Source organism: Salvelinus sp. IW2-2015, linkage group LG36 (genome assembly GCF_002910315.2).
Source record: "Salvelinus sp. IW2-2015 linkage group LG36, ASM291031v2, whole genome shotgun sequence".
Taxonomy (NCBI): Eukaryota; Metazoa; Chordata; class Actinopteri; order Salmoniformes; family Salmonidae; genus Salvelinus; species Salvelinus sp. IW2-2015.
The window spans coordinates 27,673,199-27,695,499 of NC_036875.1; the positions used below are offsets into that span (position 1 = coordinate 27,673,199).

Sequence of the window (22,301 nt, forward strand, 5' to 3'; positions counted from 1 at the left end):
CCTGTATATAGCCTCACTATTGTTATTTTATTGTGTTACTATTTAATTTTTTATCTGTTTGTTAATTTTCTTACTTTTTTAACTGCATTGTTAGGAAAGMGCTTCTAACTAAGCATTTCACGGTAAACTCTACACTTGATTTAATTTTGAACCATTAACGTGGCCTTCAATCTTCACACATGCGTTGACACGTTTACAAGTGCATTGACACGTTCACATGCCTTGTTGAACGGGTCAATGTGTGAACGCACGTGTGAACACGTGAATGCTGGAATAAATGAAAACATATGTCTGCTAGAATTGCCGCTGCCTTGTGTTTTTCATGTCTCAGTTATCACGGGTTGATCATGTAGAGGCCTTTTTTCATGCTGCGGGCGGGAGCAGGAAGTCAGACCACAACTCAGGATATTTTTTTGTTGTTGTCCTGCTGATTTTAAAACAAGTGTCTTTCTATTTGTTGGTCATTATATTCAAGGCTATAAAGTCACCTTTGTCGCATTATTCACACAAGTCTTGCTTGCGCAACTTCATTGTTCATTAATTTGTCTCCTCTTCTCAGTTTGGGACACCATGGGTGTGTGTGCGCGAATGGAGGCTGCCTGCGCGCTGTGATAGCCAGTGCGTGGTGAGCTGATTAAAATAATAAGTATTTAATTATAGGCTGTTAAACTTGTTTTCATTAGAATGGCATTTTTTGGTGTCAGAGTAAATTTTACACTGCTCTACAAAAGCAACAAAGGCAAAAACATCATATGTTTGATCATGAAAGCTCATATGCCTATAGGTTTGCTGAATGCAAAGACCAATTTAACCTTTATTTTTATTTAATCAGGTTAATTATTTAACCAGGTATTTCACCTTTATTCAACCAGATGGTCTAATTGAGATGAAAATGTAATAATAACCTATTCAATAGTTGTTGTTTGTTTCTCGTTAAAACGGAGCAAAACAGTTAATCTCATGCAAGCAACCTATAGCCTACAGAAATATACCACAGGGGTGATTTTCACTGCATGCCGGCTACAAACACAAAGGTTTCATTAAACTATATTTGTTCTTTCCATGATATTGTAAAATCTTGCAAGTTAAAACACTACAAAACAAGTGATCTCAAACAACATAAATTGTTTGAATTGATTGCATAAATTGATAAACATAAATTGCATGAATTGATAAAGATGCTTGAGGGGGGACAAAAGTGCTATTTTAGAATGTGGGGACTAGAATATTCTTTCATTAAACAAGAGCAGTGTTTTTAGCCAGCCCTGTCGTTTATTTGATATTAACAGTTTTATCGAGAGAAAAAAAAAATCTACATGTTTTTATTACATGTTCATCTCAATGACACACACCTGTTTAAATAAAGGTGAAAAAATAATTAACCTTGTTAAATAAAAATAAATCTTAAAATTAAATTATATGAATGGTCTCTGTGTGCAGCAACATGCCATTTTATTAACATTGCTTTCAATTAGATTATTTGTTGTTTTACTTTAGTGTGAAATTAACAAAAGAAATGTAAAAAAAATTGAATAGATTTTTTTCCCACAAAAAAATGGTAATGTCTTTATTCTGTGACCACCCCCAAAGAATTGGCCTACATTCTACTGATATGGTTATAACATTACAGATACATATTATGCATTTATGTCTCTGGGTGTAACTATGCATTGTACAAAAACTAGCTACAAAATATGTGAACTGAATGGGATGCTGATTGTCTAAATTTTCTTGCCTTGCATTTTATGACCATGACTGCTAGGGCCAGGACGAAACCACTAGCACAATACTCGTTAGTAGTGTGGCAAGGAAACAAAACACGAAGTAGATTTKATTTCTTTAGGAAAACAACCCTAATGTTAGAAACAAACATTATTATGTTGTCATCCAGAGTCATATTTATTTATTTTCCATGCTATAGCAGAGAATATTTTACATACAGAAATCTGCTTRGTGTTTTCTTTTTTGCCATGGTAAAAATATAGCAATACTGGTATAGTCCTGGCCCTAACGACTACAATAAACACATTGACTGACCCATCTTACCATTCAACTTTTATAACCCTGGAAGATGCCATTGTACAGAAATAAGTTAGTAGACTAGTTATAATCAACATGCAATCATATTGATTTTTGAATGGCAAACTTGAAGAGCTGTCATATGAAATACAAGTGAAATTAATTAACTTCTTCCTTTACCAGTGCAAGAGATGCCCAAGTATTTGATCTGTGAAAACTACTTGCTTGAGCTCCTCGAACATTGTCTATCTTCTAAAAACGTCTTTGAGAAGAATTTGAACGGGACTGTATGCCAACGGAATTGTGRCATCATCATGTCCTAAGTTCCCCATCCTCCCAAATTAAGGTGCCACCAASCTCCTGTGATGTTAGCTAACCCTTCCCCTAACCTTAACCCTTTAACCTAACTCCTAAACTTAACCCTAACTTTAAACCTAACCCCTAGCCTAGCTAACGTTAGCTAGTTAGCCACCTAGCCATCTAGCTAGAATTTGTAACATATCATGCGTTATACAAATCCATAATATATCATCAGAATTATAATTCGTAACATATCATACGAAATGGGTGATGGACATCCGCAAAGTAATAAAATACCATAAGAAACTTAGCATATCATACAAAATGGGTATCGCTGATTTACATACAGAATAATACAAAATGCTTTGAGACCAGGTTGGCAGAGCAGGGATATTCATTAATTGGGGATGAGAACATTGTGGTGATTTCCACTTGTAGCAGAGAAATATACTGAACAAAAATATAAATGCAACATGSAACAGTTTTAATGATTTTACTGAAATACAGTTCATATGAGGAAATCAGTCAACTGAAATATATTAATTAGGCCCTAATTTTTGCATTTTTAATTTAACCTTTATTTAACTAATCTATGGATTTCACATGACTGGGAATAAAGATATGCTTATGTTTGTCATAGATACCTTAAAAGAAATGGGCCTCACAATGGGTCTCAGGATTTCGTCACGGTATTTCTGTGCATTCAAATTTCTATCAATAAAATGCTATTGTGTTCATTGTCCATAGCTTATGCCTGCCCATACCATAACCCCACCGCCACCATGGGGCACTCTGTTCACAACGTTGACATCAGCAAACCGCTCGCCCACACGACGCCATATGTCTGCGATTGTGAGGCCGGTTGGACGTACAGCCAAATTCACTAAAACGACATTGGAGGCAGCTAATGGTAGTGAAATGAACATTAAATTCTCTTGCAGCAGCTCTGGTGGACATTCCTGCAATCTGCATGCCAATTGCACGCTCCCTCAAAACTTGAGACATCTGTGGCATTATGTTGTGTGACAAAACTGCACATTTTAGAGTGCCCTTTTATTGTTCCCAGCACAAGGTGCACCTGTGTAATGATCATGCTGTTTAATCAGCTTTTTGATATGCCACACCTGTCAGGTGAATGGATTATCTTGGCAAAGGAGAAATACTCACTAACAGGGATGTAAACACATTTTTAGAGAACTAAGCTTGAGCTGTCCTTCTCCGTGGCCGACGTGAGTAAGACATTTAAGCGTGTTAACCCTCGCAAGGCTGCCGGCATCCCTAGCCGCGTTCTCAGAGCATGCGCAGACCAGCTGGCTGGAGTGTTTACGGACATATTTCAATCTTTCCCTATCCCAGTCTGCTGTACCTGCTTGCTTCAAGATGTCCACCATTGTTTCTGTACCCAAGAAAGCAAAGATAACTGAACTAAATTAATATTGCCCCGTAGCACTAATTTCTGTCATCATGAAGTGCTTTGAGAGGCTAGTCAAGGATTATATCATCTCTACCTTACTTGACACCATAGACCCACTTCAATTTGCTTACTGCCCCAATAGATCCACAAACGATGCAAACGCCATCACACTGCACATTGACCTATCCATCTGGACAAGAGGAATACTTATATTTACATTTACATTTACATTTAKGTCATTTAGCAGACGCTCTTATCCAGAGCGACTTACAAATTGGTGCATTCACCTTATGATATCCAGTGGAACAACCACTTTACAATAGTGCATAAGAATGTTGTTCATTGACTATAGCTCAGCATTCAACTCCATAGTACCCTCCAAGCTCATCATTAAGCTCGGGGCCCTGGGTCTGAACCCCTGCTCTGTGGATCTGGGTCCTGGACTTCCTGACGGGCCGCCCCCAGGTGGTGAAAATAGGAAACAACACCGGTTGAACACAGGTTGCGCATCTTCAACCTCAGGAGGCTGAAGAAATGTGGCTTGGCACCTAAAACCCTCACAAACTTTTACAGATGCACAATTAAGAGCATCCTGTCGGGCTGTATCACAGCCTGGTAGGGCAACTGCACCGCCCGCAATCGCAGGGCTCTGCAGAGGGTGGTGCGGTCTGCCCAACGCATCACRGAGAGCAAACTACCTGTCCTCCAGATGTCACAGGAAGACCAAAAAGATAATCAAGGACAACAACCACCCGAGCCACTGTCTGTTCATCCCGCTATTATCCAGAAGGCGAGGTCAGTACAGGTGCATCAAAGCTGGGACCGAGAGACTGAAAAACAGCTTCTATCTCAAGGCCATCAGACCGTTAAATAGCCATCACTAGGAGGCTTCCACCCAGTTATGTAACCCTGCACCTTAGAGGCTGCTGCCCCACATACATAGACTTGAAATCACTGGCCACTTAATAATGGAACACTAGTCAATTTAATAATGTTACATATTTTTGCTTTACTCATCTCATATGTATATACTGTATTCTATTCTACTGTATTCTAGTCTATGCCACTGACATTGCTCATCCTAATAGTTATGTATTCCTTAATTACATTATTTTACTTTTAGGTTGTGTGTATTGTTGTGAATTTGTTAGATATTACTGCACTGTTGGAGCTAGAAACAGAAGCATTTCGCTACACCCACAATAACATCTGCTAAACACGTGTATATGACAAATAAAATTTGATTTGATTTGTGCGTATGGAACATTTCTGGGATCTTTTTATCTACACTTCACATTTACACTTTACATGTTACGTTTATATTTTGTTCAGTGTACCAACAAATAGGGCACTGACTGACAGCTGTCAGTGTAACTAGCTAGCATGCTAACCTTAGCCAGCTAATGAAAGTTATGTGAGCACCATTTCAGTTAAGTCAGYTAAAAATAATTATTCTAGAAATAGACTCCTAGCCTACCTGTCAAGAGATGAGTCTCAGCTAAACCGTGCCTATACAAGCTGTTGATATGTTGAACTTGAGATTTGACGTTTGTCTGACTCTTGCCATTTGATCATTCCAGTGAAACTGTTTCGGATTCCAAATGTCATAGAAATAGAAAGAATATTAGCTCTGGTAATATGGATAGACTAACAATTGAACATTTTGGAGCGTATGGGCCTATAGAAGCAATGTGATTTTTTTTGTTGCCTGGCCTGGTGCCCAGGTGGGTGGAGATGTCTCTTTAGTATACATGAGAATAGAGCACCACAGTATGAGTCATAATACCCATAAAACCTAGCAGTCAAACAAGGAAATGGTTCCAAATCATTTTTCCACCATACATTTGTCCCATAGGGGAAATAAGGACTGTGTTTCATGTAGGATTACCCTGGTGTGATGTTTCATTAACTGTGTAAATCTCTCTAGGACAAGGTGACTTTTATCAATATATTCGCAGGTATTTACCCCCCAAAGATTTAATGATCTGGACAAGACTGCCGAATCGAGACAAAGGTGAGAATCTCTTGATTAACTATCTAATGTTAGCCAAATTTAGTAATTAATACATTGGCAAAATGTCTTTAAACTGACAAAACTGTCTTATGCAAGTTTTAAATTGACACCATACCTGTTAGTAAAGGTGTCAGCTAGTAGGGTTGACGTGCAGGATCTTGCAGGGATTTGTAGTCTTGCATGAGGTCTACTTTGATGCTAATTAGCATTTCGAAGCTGAAAGTAAATAGAGCCGAATATATTGATAAAAGTCACCTTGTCCGACAGAGATTAACATGGATATCAAAGCGTCACGCCAGGGTAAGCCTATAAAATCCATTATGGGAAAAATGAATGCTGGGAAAAGGATTGGAACCATTTCCCTGTTTGACCGCTAGGTTTTATGGATATTATGATACCTCCACTCTGGGGCTCTACTGTCGAAAACGAGCAAAGCCTGCACACCAGGGGGCACCAGGCCATGCAAAACGAATTAGCGTAAAACGATAGTGGCCAAAACCATTAATTTTGGGSGACCGGGGATCTAAAATGCAATATACTGTATCACGGAATTTTACCATTTCTAAAATTGTCATATTTTTTTATGCAGACTAGCTAAAATAATAAGTGAAACTTCACAAATGATCCAATGGATAATAATTTTAAAATGGGTAGGTGCAAAAAATTATTTTTGCTTTTTCTTTATGGCAATGGTGGCCAAGTCTGTGTTTGTCACTAGTTAACAAATCTATTTACACATTTTCTCTTCTTAAAATCGGATTTTAAACCTAACTCTCACCTTAACCCTAACCTTAACCACACTGCTAAACTTTGCCTAACCCTAACCTTAAATTAAGACCAAAAAGCGAAWTGCTCTTTTCATTAATTTGTGCGATATAGACAATTTTGTGGCTATTTTATGTAGTGGAAACCCAAGTGTAGGCTACATAGAAAAGCTGTTTGGCTCTCAGACAACTCACGAATAGGATGAACTTTGCAGCAGGTGTTTCTGATTAATAAACGTTGCTATGCTGGTGGGTGGTAACATTTAAATAAAACCCAGACCRGAAACGAAATGTATACTTAAAAGAATTTGCACTTCATCTCACAAGAAACATCCGAAGTCACACATTKKGGTTTTGCACTTCAAGCCCAAATATATCAAACCTTGACTAAAACGATGACTTATTGACTTACGTTGTTGTTCAACATCATTAGTAAGCTCTAGACATTGTCTTTCAGCTCAAAAAAGTGGATGCGTGGACTGGTGTGGGTGTTTAACAGACAATTTGTTTGTTTATATTGACATTTCATTAGATCCTTTTACAATATTATTTATTCATATTTTTTTTATTATCTAGATCCCTGAAATTCAACTCTGGACCTCGAATCCAGTTCCACTGCGTTTTTTCATTGTTCCCCTCTAATTAGGGACTGATTTAGAACTGGGACACCAGATGGGTGCAATTAATTATCATGTAGAACTGAAAACCAGCTGGCTCCGGACCTCGTATGTTAAAAGTTGAATATCCCTGTTTATAGATGTAATATTTTTCATTGATTGAATATTATTGTTGTTAATTTCTTTGAAATGTTGTCGATAAAATATTATTTCCTTTTAGGAACCATTGCTGAAAATGTACTTGAAAATAAAACAATGGTTCCTCAAAAACTTCTGACTACTGTGTGTGTAATTGTGTAGCTCTATTTGAACCGCKGATCTACTTCAGGGACATTCATAGTTGTGACTCAGAGACCCCATTGGTTCCTGTATGAACGCCTCCCCTAGATAGATAGTTGGTGTGTATGTATTGATATGTAGGCTACGTGTGCCATTTTAAAATTGACGTAGTTCTGTCCTTGAGCTGTTCTTGTCTATTAATATTCTGTATTATGTCATGTTTCATGTTTTGTGTGGACCCCAGGAAGAGCAGTTGCTGCTTTTGCAACAGCTAATGGGGATCCTAATAAAATACCAATAAAATATCAAATACCTTTAGCATGACATCTTCAAGTTTGTGTGACAGTTTTGAATGTGGTTCAAAAGGAAAATAAAAGTACTTTCTGAATGTCCTTCACTCCTGTCTGCCAAACACCGACCCTCACTGCTGTTAACAGAACCATGGGAAACAGTGCTAGATAGGCAGAGGCMAAGGACACTGTCTACCTGTCGCCACCACCTCCTGCTAGCACAGCAGGTGGGAGGCTAGGGCGACACTGTGTACTAGCTAGCTTGCTAGTGAGAGACACTGTGTGCTAGCTAGCTTGCTAGTGAGAGACACTGTGTGCTAGCTAGCTTGTCGCCCCAGCCTCCCACCTGCTGTGTATCAGAGTCCTCCTTAGGACAAGCTGACTGAGCTAGCACACAATGTCCTTCGCTCCTGCCTGCAGAACACCTGCCCTCGCCGTTGTTAACAGAACTGTGGGAAAACAGTGTGTGTGTGGGGGGGGGGGGTACGGTGTCTACCGGTGTACGGCTAGCTAGCTACCATTGTCGCCCGCCCCTTCTTCTGTGGGGTTTATCGGCGGCTGGCATCCAACATTAATGTGCATTAACCCCACCTATTCTACTGGAGCAGCCCCTGACCTAATTTAAAGACTTAGTATAACGAGGGGTTCCTGCACATGCAGAAATGCCCCGGATTGCAGACCGTAATTGCACCCTTGTCGTAGGACCTGGAGAAGCCAACTCATATAGGCAGCACACCTGTAGGGAATTTGCACCTCTCAGCAGCCATCGTCTTCTCAGCCTTATCTGTAAAATCATTACACTGACATAAATGTAAGAACATAAATATTTTATGTCGAAATATGGTGAAGACACCAAGAATGGCAAAGATTCAAACATGTTTCAACTCACAAATCTGATGGAGTATTGTTATATGTTCCTGCTTTATAGCTAATGTAATAGCCTAACATGAAAGAATTGACAGGTCAATGAACAATGTTATAATTAGGGAAGCACGATATATCGGTGAACATATCGGAATCGGACGATATTAGCTAAAAATGCCAACATCGGTATTGGCCCGATGTTTAGTTTAACGCRGATCTGCAAAACCGATGTCAAAGCTGACGTGCATACCTATATAATGTAGGTAGATGACGTAATGATGCCACGTAAACTTTTGCGCTACACGTGCAACACAGCATTCTTAACTCAGCCCACAATGTCTGCTGTGTGGATTGAGCAGTCAACAAGTCGAGCAGTCATTTGAAAGAGTAAGAACATTTCAGCGAGACAACTCAAAGGCGAAAACCATTAACACCAAGATAATGGAATTCATTGCCCTTGACAATCAACCATTTTCTTTCGTGGGTGGTATTGGCTTTCGCCAACTGGCCTAGCACCGGTACACACTAACAAGTGCGCTATTTTTCAGATGTTGCCCTACCGGAGTTACACAGTAATAGCGTCACTGCTATTAGCTTCACGACATACATACTATGGAACGCCGTTTGGGTCTTTGCATGTTCAAAAATATACAGTAGCACTGCCAAAACTGTACAAAAAAGTCTGCAAACACTGGCCACGAACGATGTGTTTACAATGCCGCGTTGGTAATAATTGATGAAATGTATCACAAGCCACTTTAAACAATGCCACTTCATATAATGTTTACATACCCTACATTACTCATCTCATATGTATATACTGTACTCTATACCATCTACTGCATCTTGCCATCTTGATGTAATTAAATGTATCTCTAGCCACTTTAAACAATGCCACTTTATATGTTTTCATACCCTACATTACTCATCTCATATGTATATACTGTACTCTATACCATCTACTGCATCTTGCCTATGCCGTTCTGTACCATCACTCATTCATATATTTTTATGTACATATTCTTCATTCCTTTATACTTGTGTGTATAAGGTAGTTGTTGTGAAATTGTTAGGTTAGCTTACTCGTTGGTTATTACTGCATTGTCGGAACTAGAAGCACAAGCATTTCGCTACACTCGCATTAACATCTGCTAACCATGTGTATGTGACAAATACAATTAGATTTGATTTGAAGCATAATTTGTTCGACTGCAACTCCTGGGGTAGCTAGATTTAGCTTGGTACCTAGCTAGCACCAATACAACCAGCCTGAAAACAATGACCAGTAGAAACTGCAGTCATTTTCATTATTCTTAGCAATGATTTAGGAATCTTTGTGAGTAAGTATTAGCTAGGTTGCCACTTGTTGTTCGCCTATTGAAATTGAACTTCAGTTCATGAAAATAAATAGATAGCCAGTTACTTAACCCTGTTGCTAACCGCAAAGTCCACTGTTGTGGCTAATCCTTATTGTGGCTAGCTTCACATAGATGGTCCGACCACCATTAATCAAATAAGAACTGTCTTATAAATTAGGGTTATTTTAGATGATGACACCTAGCTATATAGTTAGCTAGCTAGCTAAACAGATATCKTTTTGCTATGTTTTGGGGGAAGAACATTGTTTGCATCCATGAGCTAGTTAGCTTTTTTTATGACCAGCACTGTAGGTCCGCGAGACAACTTTACCAGCATCATAGCATACGTGTCGATAAATCGCTGTGACATATGAACTACAAGTGATAGTGTAATCAATGTGTAATAACTACGGAAAAAATGTATGAACGTGTTTAATTATTATGTGACGTGTAGTCATATTCAGGTCTTGATTGCTCAACAAGCTTAATTGATTGGTCAACAATATTAATTAAATAGTGTTTTTTGACACGCAAAGACCAAAACGGAAATCCTGGTTGAGAATGAAACGACTGAACAAATGAACAACGAAACAGCACAGCAAGTAAGTGAAAGAAATAGGTTTTGATTWTGTTTTACTGGTAATGGGGACATAAGTAAATGCCAACAAAATAACATTTTGGTCAATGTGGTGTGTGTGTGTCTAACCTTTATTTAACTAGGCAAGTCAGAACAAATTGTTATTTACAATGATGGCCTACCCTGGCCAAACCCGGACGACGCTGGGCCAATTGTGTGCCGCCCTATGGGACTCCCAATCACGGCTGGATGTGATACAGCCTGGATTCGAACCAGGGACTGTAGTGACACCTCTTGCACTGAGATGCAGTGCCTTAGACCGCTGCGTCCGTGTGTGTGTTAACTATTTAACTGTACTAGAATGCTTAAAAGGCCGCTAAAATTCTAAATATGGGTTATCGGTATCCGGGTTTTTTTGGCAAGGAAAATATCGGTATTGGCCAAAAATGTCATATCGGTGCATCACTAGTTATAATGTTGTTAATGTGTTGTGTTTATACACAGGCATTATAACCCTCACCTTGACAGATGGTAAACAGTGCAGGGGTCATGTTAGTACAGTGTCTATTATATTCTGTAGTGAATTCCATTAATGCAACTGTTAGGAACTGAATTAATCAGACGTTCATGGGTCATGCAGGCGTTTGGAAAGTATTCAGACCCCTTGACCGTTTCCACATTTTGTGATGTTACAGCCATATTCTAAAATGGATTAAATGTATTTCTTACCTCATCAATCTACATGCAATACCTCATAATGATTAACATGAATTTGGAGAGAAGAAATTATTAAATATTAAAGCATTGGACCTCTCACTAAAGGCTTTAGTAATCCAAAAACTATACTTAAATCCAAACTGGTTCTCTAGCAGATTAGTAAGAATGGCTCACTCCATGTTCAAGAATTGCCTTTTTCCCTTCATTCAGATTACAGCCTCTCACTTTCGGTTATTTGAATTAATCTCCAAAAGATTGCTATTTTTAAAACAAGCCATAGAAAGATGTTTGCAATTTCAGTTTAATCCACCAGAAAAGACAGAACAAATATTTAAAAAAAATATTATGGTTAAACTAAAATATATGAATTGATAAAAAAACATTCTTTTTGAATAAAAAACAACCATATAATCTTTGTAAATTATATAATGAATTGGACTAGTGGAGTTGTCACACATGCGTTACCAGAAATATATGGAAATGTCGGCTCTATCCAAAATAACAACCAACTGATTGCAGCATTACCGCATAAATGGAGGAGGCAAGTGGAAAGGGGAGAAGGTAAGAAACTTGTCTGTCTGCCCTGCATTAAAAACCAAAATTGTCTAAAGAAAATTGTGATAAATAAAAAAAAACACACCAGTTTCATTTAAGGACCAAAAACTGACAGCTCGCGGCAAACAAGTTGCAAATAGCTGGGAGGAGATTTTGATGTACCGTTCCATGGCACATATGAACTGATACACAAAACAGATTCAAAACTTTGAGTTTTTTTATTTAAATTATTATACAAAATTCTAGCAACCAATAGAAATGTTATATACAGTGGGGAGAACAAGTATTTGATACACTGCCGATTTTGCAGGTTTTCCTACTTACAAGCATGTGAGGTCTGTACTTTTATCATAGGTACCACTTCAACTGTGAGAGACGGAATCTAAAACAAAAATCCAGAAAATCACATTGTATGATTTTTAAGTAATTAATTTGCATTTTATTGCATGACATAAGTATTTGATCACCTACCAACAGTAAGAATTCCGGCTCTCACAGACCTGTTAGTTTTTCTTAAGAAGCCCTCCTGTTCTCTCCACTCATTACCTGTATTAACTGCACCTGTTTGAACTCATTACCTGTATAAAAGACCCTGTCCACACACTCAATCAAACAGACTCCAACCTCTCCACAATGGCCAGACCAGAGAGCTGTGTAAGGACATCAGAGATAAAATTGTAGACCTGAACAAGGCTGGGATGGGCTACAGGACAATAGGCAAGCAGCTTGGTGAGAAGGCAACAACTGTTGGCGCAATTATTAGAAAATGGAAGAAGTTGAAGATGACGGTCAATCACCCTCGGTTCTGGGGCTCCATGCAAGATCTCACCTGCGTGGGGCATCAATGATCATGGGGAAGGTGAGGGATCAGCCCAGAACTACACGGCAGGACCTGGTCAATGACCTGAAGAGAGCTGGACCACAGTCTCAAGAAAACCATTAGTACCACACTACGCCGTCATGGATTAAAATCCTGCAGCACACGCAAGGTCCCTGCTCAAGCCAGCGCATGTCCAGGCCCGTCTGAAGTTTGCCAATGACCATTTGGATGATCAGAGGAGGAATGGGAGAAGGTCATGTGGTCTGATGAGACAAAAATAGAGCTTTTTGGTCTAAACATCCACTCGCCGTGTTTGGAGGAAGAAGAAGGATGAGTACAACCCCAAGAACACCATCCCAACCGTGAAGCATGGAGGTGGAAACATCATTCTTTTGGGGATGCTTTTCTTGCAAAGGGACAGGACGACTGCACCGTATTGAGGGGAGGATGGATGGGGCCATGGATCGCGAGATCTTGGCCAACAACCTCCTTCCCTCAGTAAGAGCATTGAAGATGGGTCTGTGGCTGGGTCTTCCAGCATGACAACGACCGAAACACACAGCCAGGGCAACTAAGGAGTGGCTCCGTAAGAGCATCTCAAGGTCCTGGAGTGGCCTAGCCAGTCTCCAGACCTGAACCCAATAGAAAATCTTTGGAGGGAGCTGAAAGTCCGTATTGCCCAGCGACAGCCCGAAACCTGAAGGATCTGGAGAAGGTCTGTATGGAGAGTGGGCCAAATTCCTGCTGCAGTGTGTGCAAACCTGGTCAAGAACCTACAGGAAACGTATGATCTCTGTAATTGCAACAAAGGTTTCTGTACCAAATATTAAGTTCTGCTTTTCTGATGTATCAATACTTATGTCATGCAATAAAATGCAATTAATTACTTAAAATCATACAATGTGATTTTCTGTATTTTTGTTTTAGATTTCCGTCTCTCACGTTGAAGGTACCTATGGATAAAAATTACAGAGCCTCTACATCTTTGGTAAGTAGGAAAACCTGCAAAATCGGCAGTGTATCAAATACTTGTTCTCCCCACTGTATAAGGGGGATACAACCATCCCTGCAGAATTTGCTGCGAAGACACAGAATCATTAGATCACTTGTTTTGGTACTGCCCATATGTAGCTTGTTTTTGGTCGCAGGTTCAGGAATGGCAGAACATTTTTAACATTTTCTTGGAGCTAACTCTGCAAATAGCACTGCTGGGTGATTTGAAAAGTAATAGTCAATTTGATAAATAATATAATAATACTCTTAGAATTTAAAACAAATCTTTAACTGTTACTCGTTTCAGGCTTAGGTCGCGCATGACTACCTTACAGGAAAGGCATTTAAACATATATTTTTTTATCAAAATGCAAACTTGTATGCCATCTCTAAATAGGAATAAAATTGTTAACTTACGAGCCTAGTTGGTTTAGCCACGGAAAAAGCCAGGAACCTTCCCACTAGCCATGATTGGCTGTGATAATGGACACGTCGAGAGATGAGTTCGGATTGGTCTGTTATGTAGCACGCTTCTGTCTATAACATGAGCTCAGTATGTGTAGGTAATCCTTTCTAACGTGGCTATTTTGAAAGATATCACGAAGAACTGCATAAGTGTTGCTAATGCTCTCCACTTTCTGGAGGACCGAGTTTTAAAATCAGTGGAATGCCCGGTGGAAGCAGAGTATGATAGCTAAGGAGATGGAGAAAATTCTGGCGTTTGATCGCAAATAATGCGGAGCGAGTCGAAAAGAGAGCACACAGAAGAAGGCTGTGAAGAAGTCTCCGGATTACATCTTCAAACTAAGGGTAACAATGGCATCCATGACAGAGAGGGAGAAGTGTTCATCCATGTACTCGGGTAGAGAGACTCTAGCTAGCTAACTTTTCAGATGTTATACATTTCTAATTTTGTCCGAAAGTTGTTTTCATTGCAAGTTAAAACAAACTGTTAGCTAGCTAGCTAATGTTAGCTGGCTGGCTTGCTAGATAACATTATGTGTATGATCTGCATAATAATATTACTCGTATCTCAGAGCCATTTGCGTGGCTAGTTATAGCCTAATGTTAGCTAGCTAACTAACATTGAACCTAGCTAGTTGGTTAGCTTTAGCTACCATCAGATTCATGCTAGCTAGCTAGCTACATGTCTAAACAAAAGACTCCACTATGCAAGTAACCATTTCACTTTACCATTTACACCTTCTGTATCCTGTGCATGTGACAAATTAACTTTGATTTTATTTGATATAGGGTGTGTTACCAGAGACGGTAATGTGAAGAACAACATGACCTGCACCAAAGTCTTTTAGGACTTTAGGATGTAACGTTAGGTCAACGAGACAGTGTCCAAGTTCTAAAATTCTCCGGTAGAATGCCCTGCTTTTAATTCGTCAGACTCACAACCGTAAACTATTTTCTGTAATTATCTCGCCATTAACTTGTAAATAATGATCTTGCTGTGAGTTTGTTTTCCTATAATAACGAATACAAATTACCTAAAGTTAAGACAATGTCAGCTATATGATATGGTCATTATTTTAACTGGCTACCCAGCTAACTTACCGTTAGAAACGAACGAGCTACCCAGCTACCCAGAACGAGCTACCCAGCTAACTTACAAGCTAGAAACGACCCATAACATTATTTAGAAAGTTGCTTTTAGTTGACTGGTTTGCTAGATTGACAAATACTAAATACATTTTTAAACGGACAAGTTTATTGGTGTTAAAATACACCAGTTATGCTATTTTGGACCACCAGGCTGCTGATGTATTTCATTTTGTGTTTATGCTTTTTCATAATGACAACGACAAATTTGATGTTCGACGACAATAGAAGGTTCATGATGTCACTGTGATAACTGTCCACAGACATGTCGATAGATGCAGTATACAATGCATTCGGAAAGTATTCAGACCTCACGAATTTAAAACACATTTTGTTATGTTACAGCCTTATTATAAAATTGATTAAATTGTTTTATTCCCTCATCAATCTACACACAATATCCCATAATGACAAAGCAAAAACAGGTTTTTCGATTTGTTTTGTAAATGTATAAAAATGTAAACTGAAATATCACATTTACATAAGTATTCAGAGCCTTTACTCAGGACTTTGTTGAAGCACCTTTGGCAGCAATTACAGCCTCGAGTCTTCTTGGGTATGACGTTACAAGCTTGGCACACCTGTATTTGGGAAGTTTCTTCCATTCTTCTCTGCAGATCTTCTCAAGCTCTGTCAGGTTGGAAGTCCGGGCTCTGGCTGTGCCACTCAAGGACATTCAGAGACCTGTCCCGAAGCCACTCCTGTGTTGTCTTGGCTGTGTGCTTAGGGTCGTTGGCCTGTTGGAAGGTGAACCTTCGCCCCAGTCTGAGGTCCTGAGTGCTCTGGAGCAGGTTTTCATCAAAGATCCCTCTGCACTTTGCTCTGTTCATCTTTCCCTCTATCCTGACTAGTCTCCCAATCCCTCTCGCTGAAAAACATCCCCACAGCATAATGCTGCCACCCCCATGCTTCCACGTAGGGATGGTGCCAGGTTTCCTCCAGACGTGATGCTTAGCATTCAGGCCAAAGAGTTCAACCTTGGTTTCATCAGAGAGTCTGGTTTCTCATGGTCTGAGAGTCCATTAGGTGCCTTTTGGCAAACTCCAAGCGGGGTGTCATGTGCCTTTTACTGAGGAGTGGCTTCCGTCTGGCCACTCTACCATAAAGGACTGATTGGTATAGTGCTGCAGAGATGGTTGTCCTTCTGGAAGGTTCTCCCATCTCCACAAAGGAACTCTGGAGCTCTGTCAGAGTGACCATCTGTTCTTGGTCACCTCCCTGACAAAGGCCCTTCTCCCCCAATTGCTCAGTTGGGCCGGGCGGCCAGCTCTAGGAAGAGTTTCGGTTGTTCCAAACTTCTTCCATTTAAGAATGAAGGAGGCCGCTGTGTTCCTGGGGACCTTTAATGCTGCAGATATGTTTTGGTACCCTTCCCCAGATCTGTGCCTCGACACAATCATGTCTCAGAGCTCTACGGATAATTCCTTCAAACTCGTGGCTTGGTTTTTGCTCTGACATGCACTGTCAACTGTGGGACCTTATATAGACAGGTGTGTGCCTTTCCAAATAATGTCCAAGCAATTTAATTAACCACAGGTGGACTCCCATTAAGTTGTAGAAACAAGAGGAGGAGGAGGAAGAGGAGATGGGAGGATGAATAGGAGATGGTAGGTGGTGGAAGGCGGAGGAGGTGGAAGGGGGAGGAAGAATGATTAGTTGGGATAAGGAGGAGATGGAAGGGGGAGGAAGAAGGATTAGTTGGGATAAGGAGGAGATGGTAGGTGGTGGAAGGGGGAGGAAGAAGGATTAGTTGGGATAAGGAGGAGATGGAAGAAAGAAGATAAGATCAAGGGAGGTGGGAGGAGTAAGAGGAGATGGGAGGAGGTGTAGGAAGCGTCAGGAGAAAAAGGTAGGAGGAGGGAGCGTGTGGCTGGTGAGAATGAAAGGATGTGGGATACCAATGGGCAACCACTCAAACCCCAACATGTGACAGTAGTTATTCCAACCAAGTCGCTCAAGATCCAATGCGAAATTCTTTGTCCTTCCAGGTACCCAGGACCCAGCACATTGGGAGATGCTTTCAAAACCAGCCTCTAGGGGCAACAGTGAGGACTATTACCATCAAGTAGGCTTAGTGTTGCAGATATCTCCCTCCCTCCCTCCCCTCCCCAGGAGTGGCTTTAGTGGGGATCATTAACTGAGCTCTGAGGGAAGTTAAACTCCTGGGAATACAGCCAACACAGATATGCATGCTCACTAACACACATATGCACAACCTACAGGTTTCAACATCAGAGGAAGAGAGGAGCGATTCAGACCCAGATTATAACTACTCTCTTAGAGCTCCACTGAGAAACCTTTGATGTTTCACAACCTCTGGCAAAGACCTGCTAAAGTCTGGCTGTACCTCTGCCAGTGTGTCTGTGTATCTGTTACACTGTTGTCTTTATCCTCAGTTTGTTTCAATGCTGAAGATGGGCGAGGATGAGGAGAGGAGGGGGAGGAGGAGAGAGACAGGAAATGGAGGAGTAATTTAAGAGATACTCACCAATAACAAACAGAGGAAGAGAGACTCTTTCTGACTCCCTTTCTGGAACATTTTCACACCTTCCCCTGAGAAAGAGAGAGAGGAAGAAAGAGAGAGAGCCAGAGAGAAAGAGAGTCAGATGTACAGTACATGCATTTTGAAACCCATGCCTCATACCCCTACCATGTCTCATAGTGCGTGTGGGTTACACTCCATTGTGTGTGTGTGTGATACCGTTCTCTACTTCAGGTTATTATTCCTCTGCCCTACTGATGTGATGAGATCATTAACAATTCCTCTATTAAAGCTCAGTCACTGAGGAGAGAGAGAGGGAGTGTGTTAATGGGTGAGAGTAGCCTGGCAGAGGAGGAGAGGATCAGCCTGTTAAACCTCTGACACAGATGTATTATGGGTAAACAGTCATTAGAGGGACTGTGCTATTTGCTTTTGTTTTAGTTACTGTCACATATCTAGAAACCCCTTTAACTACTCTGGCAGCACATATTTACTACACTTATACAGGCACTGTATGTCACAGGGAAATARACTCTCTCTCTCCGATCTGAACTTACTAAGGTATACAAGCATTCACAGTTACATTGAAGAACATATAAAACAAAAATGTGATCAAACTTCAAACATGATTTATACCTTTTTATTCATGAATTTAAGGAATAATGTCAATGTAAATGATTTAACTGTTTATAGCAACACTACGTGTGTGTGTGTGTGTGTGGTTGTGTGCGTTCTTATGTGTGTATTGTGTCCATCTGTGTGTGTATGTTGCCAGGCTCAGCCCTTACCTACAGGAGACTGATTTTTATTGGCCCACTCCAAGCGCTACAATAACAGTCAGCTCGTATTTCTCTAAATAAATTATGTGAGCGTGTGTGCCAATAAAGTATAAATAATGTCGTCAGTGTTATTGGAAGGCGATGCCTTGGTGAGAGAGAATCTTTCCCCCCAGAAACACCAACTATGTAAAGCGGATTTAAACAGAGACATTAACAGTAGGTCAATAAACACACAGGATCTCAGATCAGTTTCAACACTGTCCAGGCTCAGGGAAACTCTGTGTCATTAGAGACATTCTTAGTTACAGGTTTGATTATTTGTGTAGTTTAAAGTGCTTTTATAAACAGATCCAGTCTTGTCTCATTCTGTGAGAGTGCAGGTTTTCTGACACACCACATTAATGACCCACTGCAACCTTTAACGGAGCTGTATTATTGGATGTAAACAAACACAGACTTTTACTGCAGGCTAATTGCTCCCACCACAGCTAGTGTGCTCTCTCTCTCTCTCCTTCAGAGGCTGTGTGTGTGTTTGTGCATACACGTGTGTGTGCTGGCGTGCTGAAGAGTGGGTGTGCAGGCAGGCAGTAAATCCTGCAGCCCTGCAGTCAGAAGGAGGACTGAGCTGTTGCCTTGTTTACCTGCCTGTTTACCTCCGTTATAAACCATAGCATGCATACACATAAACAGAGCTAACTTTCTGACAGACCACTGGGCTTATTCACATTCACTATGGTTGCACAACAAACATCATAAATCGGCCTTTTGGCGTTGCACGTGCAATCGTATTCAGAATGTACCTTATTCAGTGTTAAGTGAGCCACACCAGCCAAAGAGAATGATCCACTAGTCAGTCAGTGTCTCAGTGTGTCCCTCTCTCCCTCCCTCCCTCCCTAGTGGCATGGGAGGCAGGTAGTCTAGCTGTTAAGAGCGTTTGGCCAGTAACCGAAAGGTTGCTGGTTTGAATCCCTGAGCCAACTAGGTGAAAAACCTGCCAATGTGCCCTTGAGCAAGACATTAGCTCAGGATAAGAGCGTCTATTAAATGACTAAAATGTAAATGTAGTACTACGGAAGTGTAGATCACTCTCTTACACAAACACACAGAACAAAAAGTCAATTAGACAAACCCAGGATCGGATGGGGAAATTCACATGTAAGACATTCTGTCTCAGACCCATAGCTCACAGCAATCTAAGTCTGCCTGTCTATAGGGGTAATTATATTCACTGCGAATATGTATTTGAATAGTAACTATGACACACAGTCTCTGCATTGGAGAGGTTGTGTCACACACATACTGTAATTATTGTTATCAAGTAAATTTCTCATGGAGTCTCTGACAGATAATTGCAGCATATGCAAGAAACAACAGGTTGAAAGAAAGAGACGGAAGGAGAGAGAGAAGTGACTGGCTTTTCACGGTGGTTTCACAGACATTACGAGGCTGAAGTGTTTGTGTACTGTAGTGTACTGTATTGTTTGTGTGTACTGTAGTGTTGGTGTGTAGTGTTGGTGTACTGTAGTGTTGGTGTGTACTGTAGTGTTGGTGTGTACTGTAGAGTTGGTGTACTGTAGTGTTGGTGTGTACTGTAGTGTTGGTGTGTACTGTAGTGTTTGGTGTGTATGTATGTGTTGGTGTGTACTGTAGTGTTGGTGTGTACTGTAGTGTTTGGTGTAGCTGTAGAGTTGGTGTACTGTGTGGTTGGTGTACTGTAGTGTTGGTGGTACTGTAGTGTTGGTGTGTACTGTATGTTGGTGTACTTTAGTGTTGTGTGTACTGTAGTGTTGGTGTGTACTGTAGTGTTGGTGTGGTACTGTAGTGTTGGTGTACTGTAGTGTTGGTGTACTGTAGTGGTTGGTGTGTACTGTAGTGTTTGGTGTACTGTAGTATTGGTGTGTACTGTAGTGTTGGTGTTTACTGTAGTGTTGGTGTACTTTAGTGTGTGTGTACTGTAGTGTTGGTGTGTACTGTAGTGTTGGTGTGTACTGTAGTGTTGGTGTGTACTGTAGTGTTGGTGTGTACTGTAGTGTTGGTGTACTGTAGTGTTGGTGTGTACTGTAGTGTTGGTGTAGCTGTAGTGTTGGTGTACTGTAGTGTTGGTGTACTGTTGTTGGTGTGTATGTAGTGTGGTGTGTACTGTAGTGTTGGTGTACTGTGTAGTGTTGTTGTGTACTGTAGTGTTGGTGTGTACTGTAGTGTTGGTGTGTACTGTAGTGTTGGTATGTACTGTAGTGTTGGTGTGTACTGTAGTGTTGGTGTGTACTGTAGTGTTGGTGTACTGTAGAGTTTGGTGTACTGTAGTGTTCGTGTACTGTAGTGTTGGTGTACTGTAGTGTTGGTGTGTACTGTAGAGTTGGTGTACTGTAATGTTGGTGTAATGTAGTGTTGGTGTACTGTAATGTTGGTGTGTACTGTAGTGTTGGTGTGTACTGTAGTGTTGGTGTACTGTAGAGTTGGTGTACTGTAGAGTTGGTGTACTGTAGAGTTGGTGTACTGTAGTTGTTGGTGTACTGTAGTGTTGTGTGTACTGTAGTGTTGGTGTGTAGCGTAGTGTTGGTGTGTACTGTAGTGTTGGTGTACTGTAGTGTTGGTGTACTGTAGAGTTGGTGTACTGTAGAGTTGGTGTACTGTAGTGTTGGTGTACTGTAATGTTGGTGTGTACTGTAGTGTTGGTGTGTTACTGTAGTGTTGGTGTACTGTAGTGTTGGTGTACTGTAGTGTTGGTGTGTACTGTAGTGTTGGTGTACTGTAGGTTGGTGTACTGTAGAGTTGGTGTACTGTAGAGTTGGTGTCTGTAGAGTTGGTGTACTGTAATGTTGGTGTACTGTATGCAGCACCATGCAGTGTGTGTAATAGTTATAGTCATGGAGCTGTTATTGTATCAGATGATCCATAAAGTAAGACGTGTTTAGCTAGTCTGCTATAGGGGTCCGGCTGTCACCCTAACTCAGGTATTAACACACACACACACACACACACACACACACACACACACACACACACACACACACACACACACACACACACACACACACACACACACACACTTGGGAAATGCTTCTCTCTCTCTGTGTGACAGCTCAACTGAAGTGTCTGAGAGACACACTGACGATCACTTAAACAACTGATGGGAATCAGAGATAGAGTTCACCACTAACTATTACACTATAAATTGTCAATCAATCAGACACAGATGAGATTGATTACACTACTTTAAGAGGGAGATTGAGTCCATGCCCTCTTTTCTTCATTGTTTCAGAAGACAGGATGGGGGAGTGGTGGATAAGTGGTGATAGGAGGCGGTTGGGGGCTGAAATTAGCTTAATTGAACCACAACCTGTGAGTGAGTGAGTGTGAGTGTGAGTGCGTGTGCGTGTGTGTGTGTGCGTGTGCGCGTGTGCGTGTGTGTGTGAGACCCAGTGGCGCTGCTGGGCTTTCAGGATAAAGATAAGAAAATGTAACTTTGCCCCGAACACCTCATTATCAGACTAATCGAACACATTCAGCACACACACCCAGAAGCTTTCATCAGGCTCTAGCCCAGCTCCTCACTCCCCTGCGAGTCCTCGGCGCCCCACACACCCAACACACTCACACTGGAATGCACTTCTCTATTTGAAGTGCGTCTCTCTCTCTCCCTTCTCTCCCCATTTCTTTCTCTATCCCTCTCTCTCTATCCCCTATCCTTCTTGCTCCGTCTCACTCTTTCCCTTTTCTCTCTCTCCCCCTTCCTCTCTCTGCCCCTCTCACTCATTTCCTTTCCCTATCTGTCCCCCACCTCTCCCTCTGTCTGTCCCCCCTCTCTCCTTCTCTGTCATCCTTCTTCCCTCTCCCTCCCTCTCTCT

The 22,301-nt window shown here is 40.9% G+C and overlaps 1 protein-coding gene across 2 annotated transcripts in view; it reads right to left on the minus strand.

Annotated features, from left to right (window-relative positions):
• LOC111959932 (tumor necrosis factor receptor superfamily member EDAR) overlaps positions 1 to 22,301 on the minus strand; it is a 54,443-nt gene that overhangs the window by 21,747 nt on the left and 10,395 nt on the right. For both annotated transcript variants that reach the window (XM_023981787.2, XM_023981786.2), the window contains exon 2: positions 17,681 to 17,745. In XM_023981787.2, the coding sequence (XP_023837555.1) occupies positions 17,681 to 17,731 (51 nt within the window). In that variant the 5' untranslated portion in view covers positions 17,732 to 17,745. The remainder of the gene's footprint in view (positions 1 to 17,680; positions 17,746 to 22,301) is intronic.